The 27012-nt window shown below is 32.9% G+C and overlaps 1 protein-coding gene across 1 annotated transcript in view; it reads right to left on the bottom strand.

The window, feature by feature from the left end:
* LOC119835146 overlaps positions 1 to 27012 on the bottom strand; it is an 88200-nt gene that overhangs the window by 56293 nt on the left and 4895 nt on the right. The window contains exon 2 of the mRNA XM_038359816.1: positions 11744 to 12001. Coding sequence (XP_038215744.1) covers positions 11744 to 12001 — 258 coding nt within the window. The remainder of the gene's footprint in view (positions 1 to 11743; positions 12002 to 27012) is intronic.

Here is a 27012-nt window from a genome sequence, read left to right as displayed (position 1 = left end):
AAAGTATTTATGCAAATCCTGTTGAGCTAAATTATTCATAGGAATTTTAAAAAAGCCCGTTCGCAGAGGTAGATCTTGGAATGCAATTTTTGCAATATCGTTTGCTAGAATTTCTTATCCTGATGAATAAATATGGTATTTTAAATGCATTGTTTTGGTTCAGGAAAATTGTATTAGAAATGCTTGCACTTTATAGATATCTCAATTTATATATATATATATATATATATATATATATATATATACATAAATAATAAATTTATTAGGGTCTCTATGACGACAATCGTTTATCTAACATCATTAGTATTATTTAGTCTCATTGATAAGATGCAAATATCAGAAACAAACCATGGTAAATATAGAGTGACAGATGTGGAAATAGACCAAGCTTATTTTTTTTTTATGTTACAGTCGGCAATAGAGCTGGTGGGACGCCTGATGGTAAGCGCTACCACCGCCCATGAACATTTGTAGAGGCATAAGGTCCTTTGCAGACCTTACGCCTCTACAAATGGAGTGCCGACTTTTTGGGAAGGGATTAAGAGATTGGAGATAGGAATAAAGGAAAGGACTGGGAAGGGTAAGGAAAAGGATATGGACCTCCGGCTCCCCCACTCACCGAACGAAACACAGCAGAATGCTATTTCACGCCGTTCTTCTGTGGGGGTGTGGTACTTCCCCGGTGCAAGCTGGCCCAATTCGTGCCGAAGCGTGCTCGACTACCACATACAAAATTAGCTTATTAAACATTGTACTACAGGATCCATCCTAATTATCTCAGAATGGGAAAGTGATTATTACTTTTATCTTTCACATTTTTGTTTCTCACTTGTTGTTTAGACAAATCATGTCCTTGTTTATAATGAAGTTCTAGTAATAACAACTACACTACAGCAGATAAAATTCCTATATTCCTACATTTTACTCTAAAGACTCAACGAAAAAAGCCTACTCCGAGTAATTTTCTATTCACGTGCAGTGATCAAATATTATTCAGCTTTATATCTCCAAGATTTTATTTAAGGTTGCGTCGTATTCAGGTTACACTTAGCATATTCAGAATGTTGAATATTATAACTGTGGGCCAAAATCTGAGTAACTACAATTTTTTCGGATTATATTTCTTGTTAAAAATGTTATAAAATCATTAGGTATTCTTCTTGTGTGAGTGTTGTTCATTGTTAAAAAGTTGCATATGAATTCGTAAATTAGGATTGTTTTGATTGACAAAATGATCATAACTTTGAAAAATGTAATTTTTATATAAGAAAATTACATTTATTTATTTAACAATTTACAATTATGTTTAAGAGAATTGAGGTACTGGAGTGACAAATACACGTAACAGAAGAAACGTACTGTATATTGATATTAAAATATATTCAAAAAAGATTAAACTTTCATAATAGTTACTTATGAAAGTTGGTCAATTAAATCCAATATCATAGATAAATGAAAGAGCATTCAATCCTAGTATTACGGAGCTATTATAAAATAAGTATAAAAGATTTTCCGCGCTTCAATTGATTAAAATCCATTTTAATCACGATGACGTTTCTCAACCATAAAAAATAATCTTTAAGCTGAAGCAGTCTCAGGTATTTTATATCGAGATTTAGATAAAATTCAGTCGTTTCTATTTATTTTATCATTATAAATGGCTGACCTACATTTGAAGTTACTAGATCTAGTTTCTGATATTTTGTCTCAAATAATTTTTTCCTCACAAATTTTGAAAATTTTGTGATGCAACTAGAAAAATTTTAGTGTTGTCACTAAAATCTCTATTTATTCAATTTCATTTACAGAAACGCTTTAAAATCCCCATAATACACACAAAATTATTTCCCATATATAATAAAATATAGCATAGAAGTCTGCAGTTCTTGCTTTCATTTAAAGAATGCAATCATATAAACTTTACGTAATGACTTTTGATATGAAATGACAATGACATTCCATGGATTTAATTCGCAATACATTTTGTTCTGATGATGAAAATTTTTACAGTAACATTAAGCCACACGATTCAGGAATGTCATACACTACTTATGATTCCATTGCTAAAGAGTAAAAAGGGAATCTAAGGCTTCGTCTGTCTGCCCGTTCTTCGTTTGTTACTTAACTGTATCTGAAAACTGTGATAAGAGCCGTTCACCGCTATAACAGTCAATAATAAAAATCGAGGTTAAGCAACGGTTAACACGGTCATAAATTGGATGGGTGACCAATTATTTTTGCTCTTGCTATTTAGCTTATTAAACTCAATCTAGACACACCTTTTTATCACAGAGATAACCGGGGGAAGTCGGGGCAGACAATTACAACATTTCAACTTATTGCACCATAAAGGAATTTAATAATATTGTTTCGAGATCATTAAACACCATGTATTGTTACAATTTTGTACAATACAGTGAAGTTTGTAGATTACACAAATAGAGTTTCGAGCGTGTTCCAGGTCTCAATCTCAAGAATTATAACATTGCATAACGGAACCAAGTTTCATCGCCGAGCTATTTGTCTTTCCCTCATTAATCCTCGCTTATGAGGTACCTTCTCTTTGTATTTTAGTTCTAATTATAAACTGTATCCATAATAATTAATACGACAGCAGTAACTTTCTAAAATAAACTATTATTATCATTTATACTGGCACAAAACGGCCAATTAACTTTTCTATTTTAAAACTGTGAAAACTGTTCTAGAATAACTTACACATTTTTGAAAATAAATTGGATTGAGGAAGGAAAACTCCAGCGCATTCTTAAATTAAAATCACTTGATTAAAAGTTTGATATGCAAAAGTTGGTGCTTCAGCCGTAATAAGGTAAGTTCCGAACTTGTGGACTAAAAATATTTCTTCCTTTTAAAAAGGATGGACATGCTGTGCCGCCAATAGCCTATGGACAAGGAAAATCGGGTCACAGGTTCAAATCCGCGAAAGTAATCCGATTGTGCCCCAGCAAAGGATCGAACACTTTATCGTTCAGTCGCTCCTGGGCTAATTCAATTAGGGTCGTCACCAGTGACCCTAATGAACGGAGAGTTCTTTTCACGCTCAACTCCATCCGAGTTTAATAGTTCCCTGTTGCATTTACACAATAAGTAACGTCCAATGAAAAGAGGTCAGTTGCTTCTTTCTATTTATATAGGGCTAATGAGTGCATAAATAGTTGTTGTGAATAGCTGGATAGTTTTAGTTAATCTATGGAGGTAAACTATGGAACTTTTCATATTATATGTGTACCAGACCTATTTGAAAAACGAAAAGTATATGTTTTATAACTTTAAAGTAAATAATTGTTAGTAAATATTAATTTATGCAGTGGTGGCTCATTGGTATAGACTTCGGACTTAAAATCTACAATGATTTCAATTTATTTTCGCATGTGTAACATCAGCACTGCTCAAAGCGGTAAAGAAAAACATCGTGAGGAAACCGACATGCCCAAGAATCAAAAGTTCGACGACATGTGACATCTGCCACCCCACACTTGGCCAGCTTGGCTCATAGGAGCATATATGGGCCGATGATGATGATGATATATACTACATGTTCACAACAGGGTCGAATAAAAAGAAAAGTATAAAAAATATAGATATAATAATTGAAATTACTGTATTTCAATTACTATAACAACTAAATTGAACACGTTAATTTGAACTGTTACTTTTGCAAACATAACTTGTGTTATATAAAGATATTTGTTACTTTAATTCGCAATTTTGTTACCCAAAGGCACATAAAAAAAGATGAAATTATAAACAAATATCGAAGAATTTATCCTGAAAACTAATTTATCTAACTCTGCACATTCGTCATGGTTTGTTTGTTTGGTTTAATACATATCAATATTGAATCTCCGCTTAAGCAGTAAACGAAAAGCAAAATCATAAAATCACATACAAATTTTCAAGAAATCCATCTAAAATCTCATTTTCTGTACATCCCTCGTTAGCTTTGACGAAAATTCTACGATTGTCGATGAGCCATCCCTTCTTCAAAGAGTTACTTTACCATTAATAATACAAACATCCAACTGATTTTTTCATTAATAAATAAGATATTTGATGTGTCAAACCAAAATATGAAATAGGATTTAAGCAGCAATTTGACTTATCATGTACCATGTAGGTATCGCGACAATACCACTATTTTCATACCTGAAACCATTATACTGAGTATACAAATAATAATATTATAATCTACAACTAAAACTTCCAAAATGAAATATGGAGTATAGAAATTCAGCATAAATTTGTTTCTTATACCTCCAATTTCAACAACGACGATTATAAAATCACACTGAAATAAAAGAAAATAACTAGAAATCTGCTGTGTTGAATCCTCCCTTTGCGACCATACAAAATATTATATATTTGAAATAAAATCCTTAATGGACTTAACTATGTCGTAAACGCCACCTTAAGGACAGCAACGACTCTCTGAAGGTTTATGCCTATTGGTGGAACTGTAAAAAGTTTTAAAAGGAAATAAGAACATAAAAACATGCCCTTTATGACATATTAACAGCTATACAGTATTATACTTATTACCTCCATTGAAATAACGCTATCCTCACTTTTGTTTGTTTGGCCTTCTTTCACGTCGTAACGGAGCAATTTTATGATGTGATCGTTGTTGGTATGATAGTTAGGAATAATAAAGATTATGTGTCTTGACAAACTCCTCACCTCATTCCCATGGAAATAACCTTTGGCTACGTAGGCGAAGCCGCGGGTGAAAAGCTAGTTATATATAATATTCCGATAATGTTTTATTGTGAAGTAATAGTAATAAAAGCCAATAAAAAGAGTCAATCGATTTTACTTTAGTTAGATTTATCTAGGTCAGAGTCACCTAAATTTCATTCATCCTGAGACACTCAAGAGAAACTCTTTTATATAAAGGTAATAACGCTTAAAATGTTATCAATTAAATCTAAAACTAGACTCCCATGCGCGATTTACTCCTTAAAAATGTTATCCTTTTTTAATACCATTTTCCTTCGTTAATATTTCGATACTGCAAGCTTTCTGAAATTTAAATATCTACGTTTTTATCCATCGCATATCTCATATTTCATATTTCCTATTGTACTTAATATCAACGAGTAGAAATATCCTTTGCTCGGTTAAAATTTCGGAATATAAAATAGAAACAAGTTTAAACGGATATCTAGGGCGTATTCTAAAGTTATTCAAGTCGATGGCGTAAAATATCAAAGAATGAATCTGCTTAAGTTGCAGCTCTGGCCAGTTGCCAAGCGCCAAACGATTATATCCATTATGAGTTATGCCAGCCGTGGTAGCGACTTCGCGTTTCCATTATTAATAAATTACAGGACCATAAAGTCGAGATTCGTTTAACCACCCGATTGTTTTATTGTTTACACAAAATATTTTGTATAAGCAATCGCAACCCATCCATCAATCATGATAAAGTTTTCGATCCCGATCACCCAATCCATCTATACGGTCCAATGAGATATGGGGTTTATTTTATTGCTTTTGTTAGGGTATTACATTTAAATCATTACGAGAATATGGGCACAACACATCTCCTACCAATATTATTAATGGGAAAGTGTTTTTGTCTGTTTGTTTCTTCTTCACGCTTCAACTACTCAGATGATTTTAATGAAATTTGGGTACACAAATAGTTTGTTGCCCGAGAAAGGGCATAGTATAGTTATTATAAAAAGCCTCCCTTTAAGCGACTGATTATTACTACGGTTGATAAATGTTAAAACTATATGACGATTAAAAATGCTTCTATATAAGGTCTAATTGAATAAATAAATTTATCAAATATTTTTGAGTTTGATTTATACGTGAATATGTCACATGTACGTTTGATAAACCCTATAAATATTGGCTGGGAAATGAGTACATGTTAGAGTAAGATCAAAAAACAAGATTAAGGATAAACAACGCATTGTACACAAAAAATATGATTTATTTCTGTACATTGCGGAAAAGGAAACAAGCACATGGGTCTGCTAATGGTCACGTACCATTCTCAAGAATCCAGAAGCTACTCAAATGAGATTTGAGACGAATAATAATAGTAGTAGTTTAAAGTATTAAAACTTGTGTAATTTTTTGAGTCATCCGCTTGAAAATATCCTATTACCCTGTATATCCATTTATTTTTTTAGAACCTAAAGGTCATGCATGACCCATGTCAGTAAATTTAACATTCCTGCCTCTCATTTATATTTAGCCGTGGTTGTCAAGAACAATTGTCAGTACATTTTTATATTTCACTCGTCATTCCGTTTACAATTTTAACATTGACTGAAATTAACGAGAATCTCACGTTTTGCGAGTTCCACGAATGTTTTATTTACTGTAAGTTCTTCAGCAATAAAATTAAAATCCATCGAAATAGGCCAATATCAGGAAAATCCAACATCATCTTGAATCATAAAAGACTTTTACGATCGGCGAGCTTTAATAAAGCCATAATCAAGAGCAGAAAGAATTGTAGCCGACCTGTTTCTACCACCACTTTATTTTTATAGATGGCGTAAAACGCCACTTGACGCAATCTTATCCTTTGTAAGAGCTATTCAGTAAACTGGCTTTACTTCAACCATATGAGTCCTTATAATTTAGCGCTTTATTCTTAAAGCTCGACGCTAAATTGTTCAAAGAGAATTTGTTCTCTTATAAATATCTCTCGTACAAAAGGCGAGAGGTGAATTTCATTTTAAAATTAGCCCGTATCGACCGAACCGTGTGGATACGTGGTTGGTGTTATATGTTTTAGATACGTAACATGTTTATAGAAACAAGCAAGGGTAGAATATGAATGTTTGGATGAATTCATTTCGAGAGCGCTTCGAGATAGCATTTGAACTGTTTGAATTTGATGCGATGCGGTATTCTTTTGTGCGGCTATGTTAACCAATATTCACGTTTGTGTATTTTTTTTATGTTTTTCCATATACATATAGAAAAAGAATTCTTTAGAGTCTTGACCATACAATTACATAACAATAAGTATTGAGGCTGACGTGCATTTGTTGCATGTTGCAATTATATAATAGCTTTGTTATAATAGTAAATTTAATCCTTTTCTATGACTAAACAACGAAATGTGTTACGCAACAAATTTCAGGCCCATTCAGTAGGTAAATCCTCTGGGCGTGAAAAAAAATTTTAAAACAATTTTCCACTTCATAAATTATTATTTAGCACATGTAATAAAAATTACGAATTATTCTTGTAAATTTACTCATCTCAAAAACTACAAGCAACCTGGTTATCATCAAGTCTTTCTCCACGCAGCTGCATATTGACTGACCTATTTAAAATTAAAAGTTAGCAACGAGATATCTTCTTGTTAAACTTTGCACCAGATCGCCTGCAAACTTCACGCGATTCAACTTCTCAATCCAATCATGGCACAACTAAATTGTAACTCATGTTCACTCATTGCTTCGTTAACAAGAAGCGCCTACTGTATGTAAATTGCTTGTGACATTTGTTGAATTCAATATTACGAACGTGCTAGAGGCTTGGAACTATTGTAGCTGTGACTTGAACAATATTAACTTGATCGTCTGAGTCTATCATCTATGTCATCATGTCTATTCTGTTTAACAACTAACCAATAATACAAGACTAGACAATATTTTGGTTATCAACAATAGGAAAATCTGTCTAAAGTGTGTTCCGATAAATCTTATTTGCTCGTTTATTCATTAATCAAATCTTTATATGCCCTCTATTCAATCTATATATATTGTTACAACCCCGTAAAGAATGTAATCTATAATCATACTCAGAATAGATTAATAAAAATCTTAATCATTATATTCCTGTTGCACATTATAACATAAAATTGCTGATATTTACATGCATCTTAGCAGATTAATATAAACTTTAACCCAACGCACGTTTCATAAAGCTTAGAAAAATTAGAACAGCAAAGAATAACACGAACACAAAAGAGTAAAAAATATGGTACAATGCGCTGTATCGCATAATATTTCAATGGAGTAAATGCAGGGCGAGTTAAGTTCTATTTCACAATAAATAATGTCCTTAGTGAAGAAAAGTTGCGAACGTTTGAGTGCAAGTTTCGTAGAGTTGTTACAGAATCTCGGAAGGAGAGATTTAATCTGCAGTGTAATGGCAACTGGTGCATGAAACGACGTCGATGGTATCGCTTTGAAATCGGGGAAATGATAAATCTATTTTAATTCAGATAATATGAAAGATTGGGAAGACGCAGAAATTAGATAAAAGTGCTTTTCATTTGGTAAGAATATCGTAAATGAGAAATTTTGAAAGAATAGAAAAATTTGATCACGAGGCAGGATTCGAACCTGTGTATCTTGCCTAACCGTAGCAACGCCTAGCCTCTCGGCCACCCGTGATCCTGCCACAGTAATCGAATTTCTTCTACTCTTTCGGTTTCATGTGCCTAAGGGGCACCCCACGCCATCTATTGAGATGATTAAGAACCATCACAACCAATACGAAACATTATTTCAATGATTACAATATTGTATCGATGGAACGCGGCCTTTGTTAAATTTAATTTTTAGTTTTATAGCATTGAAAATGCTTTATAAATGAGAAATTTTGAAAGAATAGAAAAAATAATATAAACTATAAAACTAACTTTGAAACCACCGTTTGTTAATTGCTTTTGGAGTTTAGAAGATAATCTCGATTAATTTTGTAAAAAATTAGGGAAGTTTAAAACATAATGTAATTAAAACTGATTTCTAATAAATTTTCCTTGCAAAGAATTGACGAAGTTACGCTTCTTTGCTTACATTTATGATGGTATTAATGATTATTTCGAGGAAAGCTTCACAAGTTGCTTTTCCTTATACAAGGAAAAGGTCAGAATTTTCTCAACAATTACGCGAACCGACGTTGCCTTCGGGAATCTCGCCTTATTGGAGCTTAATGATGTCGACCACCATTTCGTTTCTTAGATAAATAATAATACATCTCTATATCTCCTGTAAACGATAAATAATATATATTGAGATCGCAAAATGATCAAAACAAAAACGTCGTAAAATTAATTATAATTTTTTAATGGATTCGCTGTGTGTTGTATAATATATGCTAATGATATGAAGCTGACGAGTTTATTTATTCGTTAGAACGCGCGAAGCTCCGGGATTACTAGTCGAACAATCAAAAATGTCTACTACATGTATACCAAACACAGATTACTCAGGATGTTGAGAATGATAAATAATAATAATAAATCACCCCGGTATGACGAAGATACGGACGACGAGGTTCGAAAACAGTCTTATGGTCCATTTTACTATTCCATATATAAGAAGATAACTACCACGCATATATAAAGTACTACTTGATATTTACATAACACTAGACAACATAAACATTGCAAATTCAAAGATAATTCGTTCAAATTGATCAGGATGCAAATCAAATTACCATTGCGGAATTGCTCTCTCGCGAGCACTGTTATGTAACATGTTTGTATTTAGAGATGATAATACGGAACTACATCTAAAAATAGGGTAAAAAGACAATTTATACAGTTACTTACACATATAAAACCACGAATACTATATGAAAAACTTATAACAAATTACAATGTGTAAGATACATATTCTGGACAAAGTAAATTCAAATACAAATGTGAGTAAGGTACCCATTTAACAATTTATGTTCAAACGTTATCATAGCTTGTGTACGATTGAAAAAAATATGAAAAAAAACCATTAGCTGAAAGGTGAACCAGAATTGACCGATTTCAAAATATTTCATTTACCTTTTTATTTTTACGCATATCACGTTGAAAAACACATACAAATGTTAATTTTTTTGTTAATTTCAGTTATAAATTCATCCAGATAGTAGGTAGGTAAAAACCGTTATCGAAATCCGTGAAAAGAATTTCAACTGCGCACGCAAACGGGGAGCGGAGTGCTAAACGCCTCAAAAACTATTTCAGCTGCTTGCCGTGGATTTAACAACTTTACTGAACGCGTTGGAACTTTACACGAATTTTAATTAACTTTTACAACACTGAATTAACATTCTACCAAACAACTGTCCCGGGGTACTTTACTTTTGACTGTTAGTTGGATAAGGTGAAATGTGCAATTTTCCATTTAATTCTTAACAGCACATTGACCATGGTTCATAATTTCAAAATTACATTGTATGTCCTTTTGGTACCAGAGTTTAATAAACGTACTCGAAAACAGCAACATTCGGTAGAATTTAGGATAATCACGTATTCTTTGATTAATTATTATTACAATTTCTAAAAAAATACATGACAACGTATCTAAATTCAAGTAAAGTACTTTCGATATTTTTCTAAATATCTAAAAAGTTTAATAATACTGTATCGTATCTAAAATTCACATAGTAAGTTCCCGAGCGTTTCTTAAAACTACGACTACATAAAAGAATTCGTCACATTATATAAAAGCGTCATAAAAATCATATTATGCTGTATGTCAATACTATAACCAGTCCATATTCGTTTCGTTAAGCATTGCATAATTGAGTTTGCATATGCGAGCGCACGGGGCGAGACGACTCGATTCATTCCCCATTTCCGAAAGCATTTATTGACTGATTCATTTCTTAGATATGAAATGTAATATATAGAAAACATCTGCGATAAAGATAGTAGATTGCAGAATATTGCTTTATGTTTTTCATTTTAAAGAATTTAGATTTATAAGTTTAAAACGACAACATCCTAGTAAAATGATAGAGCAATACAAACCTTTACGGTACCTCGGATTAATTTCCCAGGGGAATCTCATAATTTCATAAACAATAATATAAAAAGTAAGGGCCCTGAATATTATGAAATACTCCATTGTGAGTATCTCAGTGAATTTATTATGACGTGATATAGTAAACTTATAACCAAAGGTGTTTTAAGATACATTTATCAAAACATGATAAGATAATATTTCATAACATCAAATATCCATCTCGTATTAAAGCTTTAATACATTCTCAAGTACTTACGTAATGAAAGCCAATGTAAAAACCAAATCCAATCCGTAAGTTTCAATCGGAAAGTCACGCATGAATAAATCGTGTTGCGGGAGTTTCCATTATTCTATGAGAGCATCTGACCGAGTTCGTGGGTCAACGAAAAGCTTTTACAAAAATTCACGTTCTTTAACCAGAAACATTGTAAAATGGCGGAATAGATAGTCTCCCTGGATATTTGGGAGCTTGTTTAGTATCGGCTTTAAATGAACTAAATTTAAATTTCATGTTCAAAATGTTTTCATTCAGAGCGTGGAAAAGGAGTGTATTGATTTGCCACTACAGTTGATTCAGCACTTCATTCGAAAACCCTCTTGATATTTGTTTTATAATTGACAATGGATTATTCGTAGCGATACGATATACTAAATAAAATACCGAAGTACTATCTATGTAGCAATTTTAAATAGTTACAGCAAATTACATACTCCCAACCACGCACCGTGAAAGGATTTTTAGGATGGGATCGTTTATTTTTCTTACATACATACGTAGTATAAAAGATTTTTAACAAGCCAACAAATACTCTATTATAGTAAATCTAATAAAATAAATAGGATGGCATCTATCTTATAAAAAAAATGTATATAGATAGAATACTGCCATATGATGTAAGCTACCTTTCGCCATATTTACTCTTAAATGCCTTTAGAAGCATTTCACCTTAATCTATCAAGGTAATCCAAGTACACAAAAAACCAGCAATACTTACGCGTGCAGTGCCTTGGTTCATCCGACGCGTCCCCACAGTCGTTGCTACCGTCGCAGAATCTATTTATCGGCACACATTTCTTATTAAAGCACTGGTATTCCGATATTCGACATCGTGTATCGTTACTATGCAGTACGGGGAGAGGTTCAGGCTCTGGCTGGGGGTAGGAATCCTTCGCTTCAGATAACACATCGCAATCAGACAAGGGGATGACTAAGATTATGAAGATGTATATTTTCATTGCCGTTGTGTTGATATCTGAAACAAATAAACGATGGTAAAGCTTGGTTTTAATATATATTTTATGTGTGAGTATGGTTTGTATGTGAAATACTGGTAGAATTAACAACCTCATACGTGACTACATACTATGACTGTCACTACAAAATTCTTATGGATAATAGTAGCATGATAAGATCTAGATGGTTGTGGTAACTTATTTTGCACAAGTTGCACACAATGATACACTCAGCATAATATGCACAATACTATATGCTGCCACTCCACACGTAGTAACTATTTAGTAAGCTGTGGCATTAACAGACGTGCATCCGGTCTGACAGCATGCTGTTGACTAACTCATCTGTACCAAATGCGGTATTAACTAGCGTATTCACTCAAAGCATATATTAAAATACCCGCAAATATATTTTGTACACTGTAACATGCTATGATAGTAAACAATAATCATATGGAATTAACGTTTGAGTATTTAAAGAAGAAATTTATCTTAGATGCTATTTGCAAATGATTGTCTAATCGATATCTATTCCAACTATTCGCATTTTGATTATAATATTTGAAATATTATTGCGTTTTCTGGTATAAGTCAACAGATTTAAACTAAAGCCAACCTTTTTAAGCTCAGCTAACATTACTTCCTACACGCTTTTTATTAGCTTCACCTGTATGTTTGTTTGTATGTTTGTTTGTATGTTTGTTTGTATGTTTGTTTGTAACCGACTTCTTTGGGCGCGATTTTGACCCACTTTAAACGGCCAGATTTCATTCAAACTTTGTAGATTTATTGAGGACCGATGACAATACACTTATTTGATAAAATTATTCCATTTTTCAATTTGAAAAATATGATTTTTTTAAAGCGTGTTTTTTAGTTTTTTTTAAACTATTATTATTTATATTATTTTTGACGTGACAACGTCTTAAATTAGGTTGCGGCTCGGAGTCACTCATGAAAAAGTGTAACGCCCGGTAACGTTACGATGAGTCACCGAACTATGATCGGTCCGCCGCGCGCGCAGCACTAGAGAATTAGGCGCATTGAATCGGCGCGTGCTTGTGTCTCTGTCTCTGTCTTTTTAGTAAACAAAATATATTTTCTGTAGTTAAAATTTGTGCAATTCTTATTTTCATTCAATTCCTTGTTTCTATTGTGCAATTTAATAATATTCATATCAATAAATATTCTACCCAGAAAAAGACGTTGTCACGTTAAATCTTCGCCCGTAAAACCGACTTTACAGGCAACCATTTTTTTTTGTTTGTATGATTTAAAATGATTTTTAAACGGTAGCTTCTAGTGGTAAAAATTAAATACTTAATTTAAATTTAGGTGTTTATTATTAATCTTATTTGAAAGTCAATTTAAATTATGATATTAATCGCGTAATAAACAAGTTACATTGCCTATACCCACTTAAGTCATATTTTCGAAAGTAACTCAGTTTATCTGTCTCAGCTTCACGCCTAAACCACTGAATCCATCTGGATAAACTTTTTATTGACACCCGAGAAAGGAGATAGGACAGACAGAAACCCCGAACTGTCTGTTTTTATCCTTAACTAAAAAGCCAGTAGAAAATTACCTACTAATAAAAAAAGTAAATTCAATAAATCGCCCAATACCCAAATATCTAACAAAAGGTACATGTCATATTTCAAAGGAACAAACGGGTGATTCTGATATAGTTGAAGGCCTCTTATCCTCATCTTCAAAGCAGTAGGTTGAACTTTGTAAAGAGGAAAGTGGTTGAATGTAATTTATCTTCATACGGTACTCAGTACTTTAATGTCAGTCTAGAGGAAATGTAATCTAAGTGGATGCGAACGGGGTAATTTCATAATACATTTTACGTACTTACTTCTGATTTAACTAGCAATTTGGTAGGGCGTTTTAAATTTGTGTGAGCATTCGGTTGCATGTTTATTCAGAATAACAATTATACTGTATACTAGCTGCGCCCCGCGGTTTCACCCGCGTAAGTCGGGTAATATCGGGATAAAAAGTTGCCTATATGTTATTCCAGTTCTTCAGCTATCTACGTACCAAATTTCATTGCAATCGGTTCAGTAGTTTTTGCGTGAAAGAACAACAAACACACACACATCCTTACAAACTTTCGCATTTATAATATTAGTAGGAAGTAGGATAGGATGTATACAATAGACGGAGGGAGAATAATATTGAACATCTTGAATGTGACCAAAAAATATACACTACAATGGTACGTAGCAATTGAATGTTAAAAAAAAAAGCTTTAAAAATCAGTTAACATTAATAACACATTATATTAACATTTACACTATCATTGCTTTCTGCTAATGCAAAAAAATGATAAAATTTTAAACTACCAGATTACAGTGATTTTTGTGAAAAAAATTTTAAAAGTTTGGTCGCAATGCACACACACACACAATGTACGCAACAACACAATCTTACAATTGAGTATTCACACATCAAAATTCAATAGATATATTGCTCACACAAGACATATTACCTAAGTGTTAGACTATAGCAGTGATATATCACACGCGCTTCGTCGGCTTAGGCTTTTATATAAGCCTTACAAATCACCATGACTGCTGTTACATAGTTTATCTCCGATCTATCTTTAAATACAGGTTGTTCTGCCAAATTGGTATGTGTGTTACGGGTGATTTATTACTTTATTACAATGTAGCGATTTCTGATTCGAAAGGGTTTTCTTCATAGCCTTTACTTAATATTATAAATGTTAAAGTGTTGCATGTCTTCCTGTCTTTCTTTCACATGGCAACGGATTCAGCAGCCTTGTGGGAAATTCCTACTACTACGCAGGCGAACCCGCGGGTCAAAAGTTAGTAATGCATAAAATAGAGAATGATTTGCTCCGGATTATTCTAGCATATTCTAGAATCTGCACGAACACAATTATAGTAATAATAATATCTAAATTCAGGTATGTTTTTTGTTATACCTACCACTATATCTATATGAGCAGGTACTTTTTAACATATTATTTAGTAACACATTGGCAATTTGTCTTTTGTTATCTATTAAAGCTGTAAATAAATGAGTATTTAGAAACTACTTATGCATACATAAGACATCGATACTGTTTATATGACATATCATATAAACAGTATCGATAGCGAAATCTAATCTCATTAATGAATCTCAAAGTCTATTATTAGAAACAAGCTACCCCATTAATATTCAGAATTGTAAAGAAATATTCGTCTGCTCAGCGGCCGCAAAACTTTATTCCCTGCGCCGAAGCGAACTGTTTTCAGAAACTGTAATCAATCTTCTTTGGATCTCCGATGACACCTTTTCATGATTCTCTCGCATTGAATCCTTTAAACCCGAGAAATAAATTAAAACGGAGACATTGAAAACACATTTATGAGTTCACTGAATCGTTCCGAGGCATTTTTCAATTTTGCCCACTTCACGTTTCTATAGGACAACTCGCCATTGTTTTGTTTTGTTCAAATGATAATGATGGCGTAATATTAAAGCTCGCTTTTCGAATGTTTAATAAGAACGGGTTTTATGTTAATTCCAAATGGTTATAGAATGAAATATTACTTCATAGTGATTAAAATTTGTGCGTATATGTAAAGAACGTATAGGGCAATTGACTTAATTAGGTACATATATGCGAAATTTTGCAGAATACACTGTCGTCAATCAATTGTTCAGATAATACAGACTCGTGATAATACGAACGATTAATGATTATAATGAGGAATAAACAGATTATGATAATTAATCTGACTAATTATACAAATTGAATAAATTAAATTGGACACACAAAGCTATTTTATGAACCAAACAAATTTTGATATTTAGTAGGTACATGAACATTATCAATAGCAGTATTTATTTTTTTAGAATCGAATCCACACCCCCCTGGTAATAGATATTTAACAACTGTGACTCTAGATTAGAAAAGATCTCAATTTCTTTGCACACATAGATAATATACTATCCTACAATTATTATAAAATCGAAATTTTGTGAGGATAAATGTATGTGTATGTCTATGTTTGTTACTCTTTCAAGCAAAAACTTCAGTACCGATTGCAATGAAATTTGGAGCGTAGATACCTTGACAACTGGAAACACACATTGGCAACTTTTTATCCCGATATTCCTACGGGATACAGACTTACGCGGGTGAAACCGCGGGGCGCAGCTAGTCTAAGTTAATGCTATTATTAAAAAGCGACATAGCTTTGGTTTCACGATAATAAATCAACCTTTCAATGGTTATTGTATCACCTAAAGATCAAAATATCTCAAATATACTTCAATGGAGTATTGTTATCAACTCTGAAATTCGTCCCATTTCCCTAAAATCGTACTATGAAATCAATTCAATATTAAAAATTGGTGAAGGGGAACGAACTAATCAGGTCATCTTGAATTTAGATTAGTCAACATTTATTGAAAGGACCGAGAATAGAGAATTAGAAAGCGTTTTCGATGTAAAAAAAACCGTTTTTTACCAATTTGCTTATCAAACAACTTTTGCAGGAACGACGGACTTGATTGATTGACTCTCCCCTGTTCTTCCAATAATTCTATTCTATTTACAAATCTCAAATTTTCGCAGGAATAACAAACTTTTAAAATAGAATAATGAGAAAGGTGGTTTTTAAATAGCTTAGAATTGATATTAACAAGTAAATTCTACAATGAGTATTAGATAAGTATTTTATTTTATTTACAAAATGTACTTTAAAGCAAGTAATCGGATATATTTCAAACGTACCTACATCTTCATTCTATTACGGTAGAGTGAAAACGATATATACTCTGATTTATTATTATTAAATACTCGATTTGAGAAATTCGATGAGAAAGTTTTAGAGTAAATTTGTCTTATAAAGTAATAAATAAATAGCTACTTTATTTTAATAAATATTTTTACTAAAACCGCCTTCAAATTGTCATAATTAAACCAAATTTTAAAGAGGCCACACAGGATGGACCAGCTTTCAAATAAAAAAAGAATCATCAAAATCAGTTTACCCAGACAAAAGCACGGTCGAGGCATTAAAGCCACAGAAATATAGTAACTCCTTCTGTTTAAGTCGTTTGAAAACGAAACGTATTAGGTACGGAAACATCCACAGATAGATTAAACTTAAAATAAATAGCCTTTAAACATAATTTTTTATGGCTTACATAATAATTTGTTGTTGAAAGACTTCACCATTATAGTTCACGATTAGCCGTGCGTTCCTTTCTACAGCACGACATACACTGTGCCAGTCGTGTTTACATCCACGTATATACTCAAAACAAATTTCCGAATACCCGCATATTACAAGATAACCCTAAATGACACAGAATTGAAAAATGAAATTAAACAATTGATCGTTTATATCCATAACCCATAATAGTGTCAGCATATACAAAACATTAACTATGAACCTAAACAAACAACGAGTGACTGATTCACTTTTATCAATTCATCGCACCTCGCCTATATACAGGTACAAAATTGCAATATCCCATTTTGGAACACAATGGCTTTATTTGTGTGCCGTTTCGCAACCAAATTGTTTATTTATCAACTTGATCGATATATTTTTAAATCCACTTTTGTGAGTATTTTTCGCGTTGGGTTAATGTTATTAGACCTATAAATTGACATTATATACATTTTTAAAACATGCGGCTCGCGCTCCTTTTATTATTGTCTAAATTTTTAACTCAATCGTTAATTATATAATTATTGTATTTTCTTGAGTTTAATTTTACTCGAGTATTATACATTTAGAAAGTAAAGAGAGAGACTGAGCGTAGTCTGGTGGTGGTGGTGGAGACTGGTCTCTCCGTGACCACGCTCACTGTAAAGTGTTCGAATCGTCGGGTTAATAATATAATGAATAAATCGCGTTTAAAATCCGTTCAAAAGTCTTTAATTTCTAAATGTATAATTATTATCATTTTGGTTTTACATTATGTTCTATATTTGTAGTCTGTATTCACTTAAACTGTGTTTATTATTAAGAAAATTTCCAGTTATCACAAGTAAAACTCATTAAATATTAAACGTTACAAACTATGATATTATTTTCTAGATATATAACACATAAGGAAACCATTATTTTAATAGATTATTTAATTAAATAACTCACAAGTTACAGTTATACCTTATAAATGACATTAAAGTGACAAGCATCATAAAAAAGTCACACTAATATTATAAATGTGAAAGTTTGTTTGTTTTGATGTTTGTCCGTCTATCACGTTGAAACTACTGACGGATAAAATGTGGTATCATCATCATCATCATCATCATCATCAGCCCATATAATATGTTCCCACTGCTGGGACACGGGCCTCCTATGAGGGTTCAGGCTATAATCCACCACGCTGGCCAAGTGCGGGTTGGCAGATGTCACATGTCGTCGAACTTTTGATTCTCGGACATGCCGGTTTGCTCACGATGATTTTCTTTCACCGTTTCAAGAAGTGGTGATGTTATCTACATGCGCAGATAAATTGAAAAATCAATTTATTTCCTGCGCGCTTGCTCGGTCTCGAACCCCGACTTATAGATTTTGAAGTCCGAGGTTCTCACCACTGAGCCACCACTGGTTTTTTCACACCACACACAAAAAAAAATGTGGTATACAGGCAGAGTATGAGCTGACTTGGGTGATAGGATGTTTTTTATCCCAATTAAATGCTTCCTTTCTTGATATCCAGGCGGAGCCGGACGAGCGTCTATAACAAGTGCTTCCACTCGCTAACAGTGACTCAACTTTCCATTAATTATATGGTGTTATATACTACAAAAGAAGTATGAAAACTTCTATAAAAGGCGTTTAACAAATTGTATGTTAATTAGAAGCTTCTGTCGTTTAATTACATCAGGGTAACACGAACCGGTTTAATTTGCTCAAACTGAAGTTAAGCGTTTGAAAGCTGATAGCTTCGATGTTCGACTCATTTGAAGAGATATGTGCAATCGAGCTGAATGCAACTGGATTTTCCTGTTAACCGACTACGGTGCAACTAAAGAGGGTTTTGGATCGCCTTTATTCTGAATGGAAGTATTTTATTTTTTTTTTACGACACAGTCGGCAATGGAGCTGGTGGGTCGCCTGATGGTATGCGCTACCACCGCCCATGAACATTTGTAGAGGCATAAGGTCTATTACCTTACGTCTCTATAAATGGATTGCCGACTTTTTGGGAAGGGATTAAGAAAGGATTGGCGAGAGGAAAAAGGAAAGGACTGGGAAGGGAAATAAAAGGATATGGGCCTCCGGCTCCCCCACTCACCGAACGAAACACAGCAGATTGCTATTTCACGCCGAATATGAATATTCATTTGTCGTACGAAACTTTTTAAGCTACGTATCATGACGAGGCAAATAAAAGAAATACATTATACAAAAATCGTTGGAAACATCAAATGTCTTGGATGTTATAAGAAAGGAAATTGTGTGTCACTATGATATCAACGTGAAGCTGTAAAGAGGACGTGATTTATACATATTTTTGTAGGTAAAAATTTTCGTAGACACAAGTTAACGATAACAGTCAAAACAATTATGTAATTACTTGTATTAAGAAAGAAAGAAAGATCAATTTAATTTAACACACACAAACACACATACATACATAAAAATAGAAAAATAAAAAGAAAAAAAAAAAATCAATGAAAAAAAAGACATAATCAGAGAATGAAAACAAAATTACTATTTGTGATGAGCTAATCTTTGCATATTATGCATTTTTAGGGATACAAATAAACAGGCTAATCGATCATTTGTTATTGCATTTGCACTTAATAAACTAATACATTTAATTCTTGAGTAATTTGCATTCTGATCAAGTTTTGTATTTTTCAGTAATAAATAATCGCCTCACGCAGATGTTAAATTGTGCATGTTAACAAACAATAAATTAAAGTTAACGAACTCAATACAGCGACGATATTTCACCCAAATTTCCAATATTATCTCGCAAAACGTGACAGCGTCGGAAGCGTTCCTTTTCCACGTCTGTCAAGACTTGACTCCAAGGTGGAAGTAACTGACATAAGTGACACTTATTGTGAACCAGATTAAAATCTTGTCATCCCTTTAGTTTGTTATAACAATATGGAAGTTAATAAGAAATAGATGCGAGGAAATAGATAATAATACCTTATTCCTTCACATTTTCATGTTGTCATTGAAAAAGTGTTTATACAGATGAAAGTTTATTTCTGTTATATTTTTCACGATCGTAACATATCTCTGAATGTTTTTATGTCTTATTGAGTTAAATCACAAATAATATGGTACAAAAGTGAGCTAAAAACAAGATAAAAAGTAAGCTAACAATACTCCATAGATTTTTATAAAATAAGATTTCTCAAATGTACACTATATCATAGAATAACATAAAACTTTAAACGTTTTTATTTGTGTCCCGTTATGAATGAAATAAATTCGATTTAAAAAATCTAAATTCTGTTCTAAAATTCTTCTTATATAAAACACTGTTCTCTGTATATATAATTAAACTTTATTACGAACAAAAACGGTTCTTAAATTACATTTGGAAACAATAGTTCCAGCTTTATAGAAGTTTCAGACAAAAGATGTAATTTAGATAACACTACCTACGTATGTTCACAAGTTACACGGTACTAATTTTGAAAGGGAAAGTTTCAACAAAAAGCATTAAGGGAGATACATGTTTATCTTATAATATATATTTTTTTACTAGCTGTTCGCCCCGGTTTCACATGTGGTTTGTATGTGGTAGTCGAGCACGCTTCGGCATGAATTGGGCCAGCTCGCACCGGGGAAGTACCACACCCCCACAGAAGACCGGCGTGAAATAGCATTCTGCTGTGTTTCGTTCGGTGAGTGGGGGAGCCGGAGGCCCATATCCTTTTCCTTGCCCTTCCCAGTCCTTTCCTTTATTCCTATCGCCAATCCTTTCTTAATCCCTTCCCAAAAGTCGGCAATCCATTTGTAGAGGCGTAAGGTCTGCAATGGACCTTATGCCTCTCCAAATGTTCATGGGCGGTGGTAGCGCTTTCCATCAGGCGTTCCACCAGCTCCATTGCCGACAGTAACATAAAAAAAATGTGGTACTTATATAGCCTATGTCACTCAGTGTAATTGCAGCTTTCTAATGGTGAAAGAATTTTTGAAATCGGTCCAGCCTTTCACACGTGAGGGCGTGACCAAGGGAAATAGGGATTAATATTTATATATATATAGATTTAAAGAAATTGGTATTTTCAATATGTTCTCTCTTTCTCAAAAACATATTTATTGTATGTAATATATTTTATTTAGAATAATTGATATTTTCAAGTTCTTCTACTGATTACTAGCGTAATAATTTGCATGTGGTTTTTGAGTAACGTGTTGATTCATAATATTATTTTTTTTATTATCTTGTACACACGATGCAAATAAAAAATATAATTATATTTTATATACGACATTTTGATTTCAGAACACAATTGGCTCTATATATATCTGGCTATATATATATAAACGAACGAACTAACGATTTTCATGAAATTTTGTATATAGGGGGTTTCGGGGGCGATAAATCGATCTAGCTAGGAATTTTTTTAGAAAATGTCATATTCGTGTTTTATTCGTTTTTTTTTCCTGACATCTATTGGTGAATAATAATACTATTTTGCTTCGTAGATAGCTGGACAACTGAAATGACACATAGGCACTTTTTATACCGATATTCCTACGGGATACGGACTTACGCGGTTTCAACCGCGGATCACAGCTAGTTTATAAACATATACAAGCAAAAATAAATTTGATCAGTCATATTTTTCTGTGCAATCGGTTTATAGATGAAGTCTTAACTAGGTAATTGATCACGTACAAAAACAAAACAAATTTCTGTTGTTCAAATCAAAGCAAAGTTCAGTTGTTTTTTTTCTTTGTTCTGACGCGATATCTCATTGGTGTTATTGTTGAAAGAAATGAAAAGCCGATAACCGTATAAAAATTACAACAACATTTAATTCTGCACGTGTTGTGCTTTTTACGATAAAGTAGGCTATATCTTTCAGTTCTGTCCGTAAGCTCTCGTGAATGTGGGTTTTAGGCCATCCATGTAAGATAAATTGGCCAAGATCTATATTTCTTGCGACATTCGGGAAAATAGAAGGTCAGTATAATAAAAATAAAATAGGACTGAAGTTATAAGAATGTGCACAATTCGAGTGTGCAATAAAAACTTATAAAAATAACAATTAATAGGTTTTGTATATCTACTAGTTCATACAATTACAAATAAATAATTTTCATTACCTGGTTAAAGTAATGGTCTGTATGAAATAAATAATAATTGAAAGAAATATAGAAATATGCAATAACTATTAAGCTGAAGACTGCTTGTTTCTTTGAAGGTGCTAATCTCGGGAACTACTGGACCTATTTCAAAAATTAGTTCATCGTTATATATCATATGAATACATGATTCTTGAGTGTGATATTCTAGGCCGGACTGCTCTACATTCTTACTTCTTAGATATTTTTAAAATCCTCTGATTCTAGAACGTTATAAATTTCCGTTACCATTTTCTAACATTAGATCAAAATAACATAAACAGACAAAACCCAATGAACGGTTATATTTATATGTAAAAATAACAATGCGTATACATTACCTATGGCTAACCAAATAGGGTGAAATTTTAATAATCCCGCCACCCGCATACCGCTTTGAGGCGAATGAAATATATTACATTCCGGGATTGAATCGAATGTAAATATCGTATCACAGAAAATAGGGAAAAGAAGTATTTTTAATCGTTTCCTTATTTAAAACATTTACTCGTAACACCCCTATTAACTTTGAAGGAGAAATTCTAGTATATGTCTACACTTTAATAGTGTTTCATCATTCGACTATATCATAGTAAAAATTTAATTTCGTTTCAGTACAACGAAATATATTTCAAATATGCTAAAACTTTAAGATTGTCAAAGGCGCACAATACAATGGCTAGTTTTACCTCGGTAGTGGTGAAATATAAACCAGATTTAATAACCTGGCGAAGTTGCGAAACTATTCGATTTCGATTCGATTTGACAATGGCTAAATTGTAGTAAAGTAACATAGCTTTTTGGAAATAGATACGGTCTTATTTTAAATAGAATTTGAGTTCAAAGTCACTTTCCAATTTCGTGAGAATTTAGTATGAAAGTGTAAAGCTAATAAAGCGATAAAATAAAACAAAAGCAGTCGTTTATTGAAATACCAACTGTAACAACAAGAAAATACCAGCGATTTAATAAGAAAATGTACATTGAATTCAACTCACGTAACATCTAACATAAATCTCAATGGCCCTGCCTTTGTCTTCCAATAAACTCCTAGAATTTAAAATCCGCTATATTGTTTTCGGGGTAAAATATTTTCGATACAATTAATTAAAGTAGCAGAAAGAGCGTTTCCTCGTCGAATTAACAACAGAAACTAGTATCCATGGAGAGAGGAAAACTATAATAAACATACTAGCAGCGCTAGCTTAGCTTAGCTTTATTGCGTAGAATAAGCTTAGCTTAGCTTATTCTGCGGAATAAAGCGCAAGAAAAAAATACTCGCTTTCATTAAAATAGTATTTATTAAAAGGAGGAGATACGGTAAAATTAAAAAATCGTCCACTGCTTAAAAACTTTTTGAACGTTATTACCGAGGAACCGTCAAACTACTCTTTTTGACTTTAAGTAGGAAAAAGTTTCTAATAGCGTAAAAAATCCTTATTCAACATAGTATCTAGGAACACTAATCTGAAAACATTTTTTTTAAAAACCAAATGATCGAGGCGCTACAGGGTTAAAACCTGCGCGCGGCAGCCCTTAAATGGTGTCCTGTGCTGCAAATAACATGACGTAGGTAACTCGGGCTTTCATTTTCCGTGTCGCGCCCTTTGCGCACAATAACCTGTCTAAACGTATTCGTTGAACGAATGTATGGATTGTTGTATGGAGACAATGCTTCTACGATAGCGTAACAGTTTACAAGCCAAACTCGTACCACGCTTAATGTAGCGCGTCAATACTATGAATGTACATGGCATATAAATATAAAACTTTTTTCATGTCTTAGCGGGCAATTGAGCTGATGGATTGGCTGGATGGATGGATGAACATTCTTAGGGGTTCTTTCTGTCTCTGTGAAAGCGCTGCAATATTCTTGCATCAAATAATAAATAAAAACGCTGCATCGATAGCTTTAAAAAGCGTATTTGAATACATCAATATTGGCACCATACATAAATTTTCAAGTACCAGTTAAGGATTTAAATGGTCTGGCATCAATATTGAATTTCCGCCAAAACTTACTTCTGCAAGTGATCTCCCAATATTGCTTTAATCCACCGGTATATTTTTAAAACATTATTTGTAAGAGAAAAGAGTTAGAATTAGATTTGATGCTTATCGTTTGTAATATTTTGATAAATCTATTTATATATATACCTATGAAAAGAAAAACATTCTATTCCTCTTTACAAAATGTTGCAGATGGTAGAGTACTGTGAATTGGCTTACTTACAGTTTACATAAAGAGAGAGTGCAGAAAACACAGACATATAAAACAAACACAAACACTCCTTTATATGAGCGTCGCAAAAGCAATGAGCGATCACAAGGTCAATTTTAAAATATGAATATTCATCTAGTTCTTTTAAACTGTCAAAAGTATGTAAGAAAACCACATAGACATTTTATTTTTATCAAGATCATTTCACAATTTGCTTCATCCCAATAGAGATAAGATTGTTACATTAAAAACAAAAAAACCCAATCTAAATATACGCAAAAGGAATTGTGAGATTTTTAAGTATACTCTCTCAGATTCTGACGTGTTGAAATCTCTCTGTCAGAAACAAAGCTAAGGACTATCTCTACAGACAGGTCTTTTGATTAAATATAAAACGCATTCAAAGTTATTCAACTCTTACGGAGCTAGGATGTTACTAACAGACGCGAAGGTACACTATATTTCTAAATTATGACATTTCCATTGGGGGTTAAAAATAGCAATTTAATATTAAATAAACTTCGTATTGAGAAATTTTGAAAGAATAGAAAAACACTTTACAGTGAGCGTGGTCATGGGGAGACTGAGATGTTACATGTCTTGAAGGTCATACAAAAATTGTTGTTTGTGAACTACCTCCACCTATTATATATAGATTTTTTGTGTTCGAAACGTCGTGTTAATAATATAATGAATAAATCGCGTTTAATATCCTTGAAATAGTTTTTAATTTCTAAATGTGTAATACTCGCGTAAATTGAAACACAAGAAAATACTAGAATAGAAAAAATTGGATCACGAGGCGGGCTTGGAATCTGCGTCTTTTTGCCAAACCATAGCAACGCCTAGCCTCTCGGCCACCCATGATTCAATGCTATAAAACTAAAAATTAAACTTTATATTAATTAAAACATTCTAAGAATCATGTACGAGTTTAACCACTTACAGTAAGCTTGAAATAAATCTATTTTTAAAGGGCCCCTTTTACCCAACGTAATCCCAATAAGCTAGCGTCACTTAAAGGTCCCCTAAATATTTGAAGCCACGGTACATCCCTTAAGTGTAGTTTCAGGTTGGTGGAGTGATTATTGGCACTTAGAGTTTCATCCTCAAATTTTGGAAGTAGGTGTAAGGAAGGCCTTTTGAATGATTATACTCCAGGGATTTTCCTTGTCCTAATTTATATATGGTTTGGCTCAAGGTAACTGTTTACAATGATACCTACCAATAAGTTAGAAATCTTGGGAAGTTCAATCAAGTTTGTTGTAATAATCAATAATGTTTCAGTAGAAATTAATAGGCGTTTGTAGATAAAATAATAATGAAAAATTGGTTTCGAAAATGAAACTGTATTTTGATAGTTTCATATCGAGATAGGATACGATCCTATCGAGATTGGATATTCGTATTTGAACTAGAAGTTTCATGAATAGAATTTTTATCCTCAATGAAGCTGGTGGGACGCCTGATCGTCGCCCATGAACATTTGGAAAGGCATAAGATCGATTGCAGAACTTAGGTACGCCTCTACAAATGGATACCGACTTCAAAATTGGAAAAGGAATAAAAAAGGATTGACGAGGGAAATAAAAGAAAGGACTGGGAAGGTAAGGAAAAGGATATGAGCCTCCGGCTCCTCCACTCACCGAACGAACCACAGCAGTATGCTATTTCACGCCGGTCTTCTGAGGTAGTGACTTCCCCGGTGCGAGCTTACCCAATTCGTGCCGAAGCGTGCTCGACTACCACGTACATGATACCATATGCGTAGGTAATATTCATTTTTCAATCATGTTGACATTAAAACTTTCTCACCCTTCCTCCGGAAGAAGGTACCTACATTAGAAGTAAATTATACCCGAACATTTTCCACATATGCACATAATGTCTTTCATAAAATCTCTTTTTATGATTCACCGTCGCTTGTTTTTTGATCACACAAAGAACAAGACACAATTTTGCTTGTATTTGCTCGCCGTAAACTTGCTTTTTCCTAGGTCTAATTATAAATTATATATGAAATATAGATATGCATGGTGATTATTTGTTTATATAGCGAAAGCATGTGCTTCAAGGATAGTTTTTCTTTCTTCTAAACTCCTTTTATTTGGAAAACAATTGCATTGAGTAAGTATCTACAAAATTGTAAAAGAAAAGAGATATTTATAATTCAAAATCATATTAATACTCCCCCAGTCTCAAGAACTACAAAATTATTTCAAATCTCTTGTAACTAGATGAAATAGAAGGCCAATTTCGTATCCGACTATTACAGTTAGCCGGTTTATATTCCTTCATTTGAAAGTTGTAACTACTACTAATAGTTTCATACAATATGAACAAGCAAAATTGGCGTCTCTCATTACATATCACTTAAAATGTTAACTCTTGACTGAACGCCATCTCATGAATATGAAATGACCCTTCATAATTCAGCTAGCAATGCCATTCGCGATTTTCACCGTGAATAACACTTTGAGTTACGACGTACATG

The sequence above is a fragment of the Zerene cesonia genome, chromosome 20, assembly GCF_012273895.1.
Source record: "Zerene cesonia ecotype Mississippi chromosome 20, Zerene_cesonia_1.1, whole genome shotgun sequence".
Taxonomy (NCBI): domain Eukaryota; kingdom Metazoa; phylum Arthropoda; class Insecta; order Lepidoptera; family Pieridae; genus Zerene; species Zerene cesonia.
This window is presented reverse-complemented; position numbering and strand designations above follow the sequence as displayed.